Below are 9,771 nucleotides of genomic sequence, written 5' to 3'. Positions count from 1 at the left end.
AATTACTTGATTAATTTATCAAAATTTAGATTTTTTAATTTTTTTTATTTGCTACTACTTAGCAGGTCAACTCAACACGACCCGAAACCCGCACGGGAAATAAACGGGTCAACTCGAAAATGACACGTTTATTAACCAGGTTGGGTTTGGGTTTAGCATTCTTGACACGACACTAACCCAACACGACACGACCCCAAAACTAGCCACTTTTTATTTTCTAATTTATTTTAGAAATTAAAACTAATTAGAAAATAACAAGTGACTAATTTTGGATTTTTACCTCCAAATAGGCTCTATATAAGTAATTGTATAATATATCATGCTAATTAAAACGGACTTATTGCTAAAACCCTATTTAAAGTTTCCAGAGTTTTGCAAGAAAATTGTCAATAGTTTTTTTTTCTGAACCCATCTAATATGTGTTGGAATGGGCACAAGTACTCAAATGCCAAAATTCATGACCAGCTAGCCGATTAATTTTTATTTTATTTTGTTTTGTTTTAAATTTATTCTATTTGTTTATATAATATTGGTTCGGTGCTGTCGGGAGAGAAAATGACCGTACCAAAAACACTTTACCAGCCATATATATGAACCCACGATTTAAAGCCTCCAATAACATGTGAAGCACTCCATCAGTTGAAAATGTTAACAAAAATAGTGTAGTGCAAAGCACGTAGTGCCGCGTTATGTTATTCAAACCCTCAATATATATAAGCACACCCAACCCACCATCCCTCATGCAATCCACAAACACATAGGAAAACAAAACAGAGAAAAATTTGGCATCATGTCTTCCTTCAAAGCCTATGGCAAAGTCAATGAGTTGGAGCAATCCCAGCTCGACGCTCGACGGAAGACGCGGAGGAGAGTCGTCATCATAAGCCTGTCCTCCATAGTTCTTGTGTGTGTGGTGGTTGCTGCTGTGGTTGGAACCACCATTCATAAAAATAACTCTGGTGGCAAACAAAGCTCAAGCCTATCTACTTCTGTGAAGGCTGTTTGTGATGTGACCTTGTACCAAGACTCATGTTATAGCAGTCTTGGCGCTCTGGTTAACTCCACCCATGCGAAGCCTGAGGATCTGTTCAAGTTGGCGATTCAAGTGGCGATCAACGAGTTGTCGAAAGCCGCAAATCGTTTTTCGGGTGATGGGATTTTGAGTGGGACTTCCAACGACACATTGTCTAAGGCAGCTTTGGAAAATTGTCAAGAGCTTTTGAGCCTGGCTTTGGATCATCTCAACGACTCGTTATCGGATGACAAGTCGTTGTTTGATGTGTTTGATGATCTTAAAACTTGGCTGAGTTCTTCAGGCACTTATCAGCAAACTTGCATTGATGGTTTTGATGATGCAAAAGCAGAACTCAAGGATAAAATTGTCAGTTACTTGAAAAATTCTACTGAGTTAACTAGCAATAGCCTTGCTATAGTCTCTTGGATTTCGAAAGTCGTTAGCTCTGTGAAGCTAAGGCGATTATTGACACACCCTGCAACTACAGCTACAGCCAGCTATAGCGAGGGTGTGCCAGAGTGGCTGCACCCGAGGGACCGGAAGCTACTTGAGAGTTCGGATTTGAGGAAGAAGGCAGACATTGTGGTGGCGAGCGACGGCAGTGGAAAATACAAAACAATTCATGCTGCACTCAAGGATGTCCCTGATAAAAGCAAGAAGAGAACAGTCATCTACGTCAAGAAGGGGGTTTATTTTGAGAATGTGAGAGTTGAGAAAACCAAGTGGAATGTCTTGGTAGTCGGCGATGGATCCACCGCAACAATCGTATCTGCCGGCCTCAACGTTATCGATGGAACTCCCACATTTTCGAGCGCCACATTTGGTAAATTTTCATGTGCTAACAATTTCTACGTTAACATGAACTATAATTTTTGTACTCATGTGGGCGACGTGCTAAGCAATGTTACCAATAAATTCTTACAGGAACAATTTTTGTTTTGTTTTTGTGCAGCCGTTTTTGGGAAGGGCTTCATTGCTCGGGACATCGGGTTTCGCAACACTGCCGGAGCAGCCAAGCACCAGGCAGTGGCCTTGATGTCGACTGCTGACCAATCCGTCTTCTACCGGTGTCACATTGATGCATTCCAGGACACTCTCTATGCTCATTCCAATCGCCAGTTCTACCGGGAATGCAACATTTATGGAACAGTTGATTTCATATTTGGGAATTCAGCAGTGGTGCTCCAAAACTGTAACATAATGCCTAAGAGACCCATGGCTGGCCAACAGAACACCATCACTGCTCAAGGGAAGATTGATCCCAATCAGAACACAGGAATTTCAATTCAGAATTGCTCCATTTCGCCTTATGGCGACTTGTCGTCTGTCCAAACTTATCTCGGTAGGCCTTGGAAGAATTACTCAACAACTGTGTACATGCAGACATTCATGGGAAGCTTGATTAGCCCAAGTGGATGGCTGCCATGGGTAGGCAATACAGCACCCGACACCATATTTTACTCCGAGTTTCAAAATTTCGGGCCCGGTTCTTCCACAAGGAATAGAGTTAAATGGAAGGGATTGAGAACCATCAACAGCAAAGCGGCCGGAGAATTTACAGTGCACTCACTTCTGCAAGGAAACAAGTGGATCTCTGATGCGGGTGTTACCTATAAATCCAACCTCTGACCAATATATTTTATGGTTTCATGGGAAAAATTGTTTCTCTCTTTTTCTTTTTTCAATTTATTTTCTGCTTCTCTTTTTTGATCATGATTGTTTTGTCTCCCTTCTTATACTTTCCGATTGTTCTTGCACAACAAATTTGTAATACAACTTTTTGGCTTTGATGGAAACTAAAGTTCAAGCAATAAATACAATCAATACAAAGATTTATATAACTTGGAAGTTTCAGTTCTCTATTTGAGTAACCCTCCATAAAAGGGTATATCTGTGTCAGGCAACCAAGTATCACCAAGAGTGAAATTAAGGACAGTAAAATTCACAGCTTGTGAAGCATTCATGAGATTATAACCAGGCCATTGTACTCTCTTGCTCGTATTCGCGCCGGGGCCGTGGTTCTGAAACTCACCATAGTACAGGGTGTCCAAGCCAACTGTCCCATTCCATTCCAACCATCCAACTGAACTGATGAGAGGGCCAATATAAGACTGCATGATAACAGTCCTAGAATACAACTTCCAAGGTCTTCCCAGATAATTTAAAGTGGAGTTGAGGTCCAATGCCAAGTCTGGTGCAGCTTCAATTGTGCAGTTGTGGATGGAGATTCCAGTGTTCTGATTCGGATCAGTTCGTCCTTGCGCCGTGAAGGCATTTTTCTGGTTAGCCATCGGCTTTCGAGCGTATAAGTTGCAGCTCTGGAAGACAGCAGTAGCATCCCCAAAAATGAAATCCACAGTTCCATATATATCACATTCTTTATAGAATTGCCTTAGGGAATGTACATATAGTGTGTCCTGATAGCCTTCAAAACTGCATCTGTAAAATGTGGAGAGGTCAGCATTGTTTCTCACAGCTACTGCTTGGTGCTTCTGAGGACCAGCTGTGTTCCTGAATGTAATATCTATGGCTACAAATCGTTCTGCAGAAACAGCTGCAAACAGGAAAGAATTGAGTTTTAGAATAAACATGACCAAGTCAAACATATAATTCAATTTTAAGGTGTTCAGAATTCTCAATTTTTTTTATACTTTTACTCTGGAGCAATGCTACATGGATCCTGTATATAATTGTTGTCTGTACAATAAATGATATCTCTAGCATTTTCCTTAATATATATGCAGTTTGACTATAAATCTACTCACATCTCAAACAGAAGTGGAAACCACTCGGATGAGAAAAAATTGTGAGGCATACGTAGCAATGTTAAGTGGCAAAACAGTCCGATTAAAAGATGACATATATCTAAAACCTTAAAAAATAAAAACCACTATCTAACTTTTTAGCCACTCAAAACTTCCACGTAACATGAACATTCCGGTACAAGTTTTTTTTCGTGACTTTGAAAAGGGAAGAGTAGTAGCACAAGAAATGTGATATGCTTACCAAAGGTGGAAGAATTGAAGGTAGTCCAGCCATCAACAAAGTTATGGTTTCCAGTAATGACAGTCTTGTTAATGCCATCGCCAAGCAGCATTACGTTGGTCTTGTGTTTGTGGACCACAAGATACTCCTCATAGTATCCTTCTCTAATATAAATTACAAAATATCCATCTTCAGCCTTCGAATTATTGGGAGCAAAAGCAATGGCTTCTCCAATGGATGTGAAGTTGTCCGTACCATAAGAGCCCACAATCACGGTGTCATTTACTAGAATGCCACTGCTCTCCATTTGCTCAAGAATCCGCTCCCCTCTTTGTGAAGCCGTTGATTTTTTGGCAGGATTTTTCCGTAGAGCCTGCAATATATTTATCTCAAAGCGTTACATTAATTCAATCATTATTTGACTTATTGACGAAGATTTAGATTTATTAAACACGTTCACGTGCTGGACAAACCCATTTATTCACTGCCAACCAAATGTCAATTGTGCTCTCACATACCCATTAAAAAAAAATAAAGAAAATGTAATAAGTTAAAAATACTACACGACAGGCAAAAATAATATTAAATGAGATTACACCAAAACTAAGTGAAAAAGAATAACGCTAACAAAATCAATATAATTTTTTTTTAAAGAATAGATTAAAGAGAATCCTAGAAAGAAAACAAATACAAAGAAAGATATTCGAGGAGTTAGACGCCACATGATTTTTTATTTTTATTTTTCAAGCTAGTCATGATTAATTCAGTTTGGTTTATATCCCAAAATATATATTATATATTTCAAAATATCATAGAGCTTCAGTTAAGGAATCCTCAAATAAGGTTATTTAATAAATTTCCTTATAGGGCCCACTCCAGATTGTATTTTACTAATCCAAACCGTCTATTTTGTAGATATTCATTCAAAGATCATATTTACAAAAAATCACTTGAATTAGATATCATTTGACCACTCAATTAAATTATTGAAATTTGAGTACTTTCTTAAAGCATTGTGTACATTGATTTTGTACGACAAAATTAGATATTGAAACAGTTTCCAATTTGTCTAATTTTTTGCAAGGCAGATCTATGAATGCAGACTTAAAATATATATGGTTCAGATAGTTAAAAACAAATTTATTGTTGGTTCTAAAGGGTGTCTCTCAAAAAAAATTATTTGAAGAATCCCTCAATAAAAGATGACTGCCTACAATATATATTATATATATCCCAAAAAGAAAGATTTGAATTATTTATCAGTTGGCCTCGGCGTAAATTAAACTAATGTAGAGTTTGTATTTAAAAAAATACTTAAACCTAATTAGGATTTAGAACCGATTGTGATTATAAAAAAAAAAGATAATTATTGGTTTGATTAACATGTTAAGAATACTTTTTGTCTAAGATTGGCTATAATTGTTGAATAATTAAAGCCTTAATGAATGAAATGGGTGGTGGGTTGACAAAAAAACAAGATGAGGAGGTGGCGTGGTGCATTTGGTGAGGGAGGGGGGGCCATCGGCGGTCCAAATGCCTCGCAGTACGCAGAAATCACGTGAAGTCACAATAATAATAATTGACCAAGCCCTCTTATAATAAGTCGTTGACTCATTTATCGTTACTCCAGATCTGCTTCAATCACACGAGAATCCCAGTTGACTTAAATAAACAATTCAACTTAACTATATACGTATTTTTATTAATCTTATGTGTTATTAACGACATTTAAACGTGAATTATGAATGCAATATAACTCCAATATATTCTACAAAATTTGTTGGAAACTTTAGGCATTGGTTAACTGTTGAGGGATCATTTTTCATTTTTTAAAATTTTTTTTAAAGACTTTTTCTATTGAGATGAGTGATAGTATACTAAACTCACACATACTATACGGATGCTAGGAATCGAACATAAGACCTTACCTGAGGGAGTAAATACTCCAAACCACTAAACAAGTGGGTCATTTTTCTCATTTTAAAGCTTAATTGAACAGTAAAACTAATCTATGTGCAATACCTAATATTTTTAGATAAAAGCTATTAAAAAAGAGAATTTAAATAGTACCTAACAGCCAAAAAATCTAAAATAAGATTCATATCCTATCACACAATAATAAACTATTAAAGTAATTTGACCCAATTTTAAGCCAAAAATCAATTTTCATTTTATAGTTCTCCTTTTTATTTTCCCAGATCTCCACACTACATATTTAAACAATCCGCCTAGCTAGATGCGAACAATATCATATAAAACGCTTGCTTAATTGTTTGTTGGGGCGGATGTCACATCCCCGTATATATACTTTACTGTATCTGCCATTCTCCTTTTATAAATTACTTAACTATTGTATTATCTTTACTAGCTTCTAAGTACGCACTCACGTAAACTATTTTTTCATCATACATAGCTTAAAATAACTCTACTTGTTTATGGATGTAGGCAATGCATTGTTTTAAAATTCAATCTAGACAAATCTAGGCAAGTAGCCTTTGCTATCAGATATGCTACAAAGTTTGCCCAATTATTTAATAATCTAAAACCACAATTAGATAATTAAATGTCGGATTTATTAGTAAACTAAATTTAAAAATCATACGTACCTTAATGAAGGTTTCAAGTGGCTCCCGAATTTTGTGTGCTTTGATTCCACCATGATCAGAGCCCTTGTCTTTCTTATGCTTCTTCAGATTACGAGCCAATGCTTGCGTGACCAAACCAAGCGACACGCTATACAACTGCGTAGCATTCGAAAACGCCGTAGCCAACGACGTGTCGTTTCCCAAAATTGTGCTCTTCGACACCACGAGCCCGTCGTAGCAAGTCTGCTGGTTGGTCACAATGCCGCTCAGCAGCGTCTGCACTTTGTCCACCAGCGCCTCGTTCAGCGACTCGGCGGACTTCAGCTCCGTGGAGATCGCCTCCAAGAACTCCACGTTGAGCTCCGAGAACTCGCGGCAGTCCTCCAGTGCGTTCCGCTCGCTGTGGTTTACGGGGACCGACTTGTGTTTGGTCTTTTGAAGGAAATGGTCGATGGCTTTGGATGTCTTGCGTGCTTGCTTTAGGCATTGTTTGACGGAGAACTTGCCGTAGTTGTAGGGATCGGAGGGGGAGGATCGGATGGTGGATAGGATCGAACGGCATAGTTTCGGGTAGAGGGTGGACTTGCAAGCGGAAGAGGCCGAGGAGGAGGAGGATGCAGAGGTTGGCAAAAGCTGTGAAAAGTTGTAGAGAAGAGAAAGGAGAAGGAAGAGAGAGAAGGGTAGTTTGGGCATTTTGAGTGTGATGTTTTTGGGGGGCTCTACGTGTGTGGGGTTGAGTGGGTGTATGAAAATGTGTGTATGAGTAGGGTATTTAGGGGTTTATTTATAAGATTATTGAGGTATGAATTATTATACCAAGGGATGCAGCATGTGCAGATGGCGTGAACATTATTAATATGGGAATGGGCTTATGTGGTCAAAGACTCAAAGGGTTTGAAAATGTAGATAGGCGAGCAATTTTAATGCAGATTTTACAATGCAGTTGAGGTAGGGAACTAGGAAGGTGCAAGGAAAGGCACACTCCTACGGCATCGTTTCGTTCAGTACTATGATATTGCCACCTTCCAACGTTTTTTTTTAAAGGGAAAGGGACATATCATTAGAATCATTAGAAATCATTATAATGGAACCTGCATGTAGGAATGCAGTCTCATTTAAACCTTTCCAGAGAAAATCATATTGGACAAAATGCTGGAGTAGGGAAAACTGTGTCACACATGTATTGGACTACAAAAGAGTCATAATAACACAAACACCAAAAGAAATACAACATAGTACAACAAGCCCAACAAATAACATCCCACTACAACGTATTGTCAAAGAAGACCTCCTATGCTCGCATAGTTCTTTGTACAGTGCCGAACAAACGTGTCGTGCGCATCAGAAACAGAACCAGCAAAAGCACCAAACACCAACTCCACCAAACCAAACAAAACAAAGCACATCTACAAGCCTAGTAAAGAACACCCCACCACAACGTAATACTGTCAAATAAGACCTCCTATGCAAGCACAGTTCTTTGTACAGTGCATAACAAATAAGAGCTCTTATGCATTGATAGGCTTTTTTGTACCTGCGCAAACAAGGTTAAAACTCCTATAAAACTTGCAAGAATGACAAGGTTATTGTAGTATAAATGATTCTCGCAAGGTCGTTCTCCGCAGGGATTATTAAATAACTCGTAGCAACCAAATTCTAATTAATTATTGTAAAAGAGAAAGTTGAGATGTTTGATTTTAAGACCTTAACTTAAAACGAATTTAACTAATAAAAATAAGGCAATATGCAAACTTTAAGCTAAGGGCAAGAGAAACAGTTGTGTTTTTAGAAATCAAATTAAGAAAGCACTAGGGATCCGCCGTTACCTTAACAATTCTATATAGTTCTCCCAATTACTTATGATCTATACATGCATATTTCGAAGGTTAGGTATTCCTAATATATGCCTACTTGGACCCCCAACATAGAGCGTATATCACACATGCAATCCGTCTGTGGTATTCAGATCAAATCTAAACATACATGACTCATTAAGTTCTGTGAAACCTTTTGAAAAACCATGCAACCCTTAAGACGTGGTATTCATCCTAAGTGAACTTGCACATATTAATCACAAGAAGCCTTCGTCAATTTCAGGGACCGACCTCCGACCAAAACTGCATCAAATTACTTTTCTAAACATCCTAATGGTGATCAAGCATCAAGACACTTAGATAGTTTAACCCAGTGATGAATAATTCGAAAACCTGCATGCATATAATCATAAGAAAATTGGATAGAAATTACATATTCTTGCTAAGGCTCGTGGCCTCACCCTAGCAAAAGAGAATTAGTTACGCATGTTCATAATAAAAATAATCAAGTTCTTCATTCAAATAATAAAGATCGAAAACACCTTGAAGTAGAAATTCTTCACAAATCCTAGCAAAGTCGCATTCAAAAGCCAAAAGAGAAGTCCCAAAATTCTGTGAAAAAGAACTTAAATACTCCCTAAAACCTAGCTGCCCAGAACCTGCTTTTCTATCCCCACAAGGAAACTAAATAAAATAAAATAATGACATGACATAAAATCCAAATTGGACTAGGAGAATCTGCCCCCAATCTGCCCAGCCACGTTTTGGCCTCAAATCTGATCCAAATCCGGCCCAATACAGCTCATTTTAAAGATAAAAACGTTCTGAACACTTCTCCAGAAGGCCACGAATCCATCAGAGGTCATCTCGGCCTCCAAAAACGCCATAAAAGCTCAAAACGTCACTTTCCAGCACTGCACACTGCTCCTTTATTTTATCGCCAGAAAATAACCGCTTGGTAGAAAAGTCTGAAATTTTGATACGATCAAGCCATGTGACTCACGAACGTCCTCCAACTGGAATTACTCCAAAATTCGTCCATTGGATTATGTTTTGCTCCAGAGAAAGTCGAAAGTCCTGTATTGAGAATACAATTCAAAGTATCAAAATTCTTCCAAAATATTAACCAAAATATATTAAGAATGGGGCTAAATATATAATATAAAATATGCCCATCATGCATGCATATGCATGCATAGTTCTTTGTAAAATGCCAAATAATGTGTCGTGAGCGTTTGAAACAGAACCAATAGATGCATAAGACACCATCTCCACCAAACCAGACAAAACAATGCACAACTACCAGCTGAACAAAGAACATCCCACCACAACGTATTACTGTCATAGAAGACCTCCTATGCAAGCAGAGTTC

The 9,771-nt window shown here is 38.0% G+C and overlaps 2 protein-coding genes across 2 annotated transcripts; one reads left to right on the top strand and one right to left on the bottom strand.

The window, feature by feature from the left end:
- The first annotated feature begins 790 nt into the window (after window positions 1-790).
- LOC110771901 (putative pectinesterase/pectinesterase inhibitor 46) lies at window positions 791-2,644 on the top strand. The gene is made up of 2 exons (XM_021976265.2): window positions 791-1,838; window positions 1,968-2,644. The coding sequence occupies exons 1-2, from the start codon at window positions 791-793 to the stop codon at window positions 2,642-2,644; spliced, it is 1,725 nt and encodes a 574-aa protein (XP_021831957.2).
- An 80-nt stretch (window positions 2,645-2,724) lies between these two features.
- On the bottom strand, window positions 2,725-7,354 carry LOC110771902 (putative pectinesterase/pectinesterase inhibitor 47). Its single transcript, XM_021976267.2, has 3 exons — window positions 6,607-7,354; window positions 4,022-4,373; window positions 2,725-3,569 (listed from the first exon to the last, which is right to left on the bottom strand). Exons 1-3 carry the CDS (start codon window positions 7,276-7,278, stop codon window positions 2,875-2,877), a joined length of 1,719 nt encoding a protein of 572 aa, XP_021831959.2. The 5' UTR covers window positions 7,279-7,354; the 3' UTR covers window positions 2,725-2,874.
- Window positions 7,355-9,771: the final 2,417 nt, after the last annotated feature.

Source organism: Prunus avium, chromosome 2, assembly GCF_965620075.1.
Source record: "Prunus avium chromosome 2, drPruAviu1.hap1.1, whole genome shotgun sequence".
NCBI lineage: Eukaryota > Viridiplantae > Streptophyta > Magnoliopsida > Rosales > Rosaceae > Prunus > Prunus avium.
Note: the sequence above shows the minus strand (reverse complement) of the source record. Positions and strands in the feature narration are given on the sequence as shown.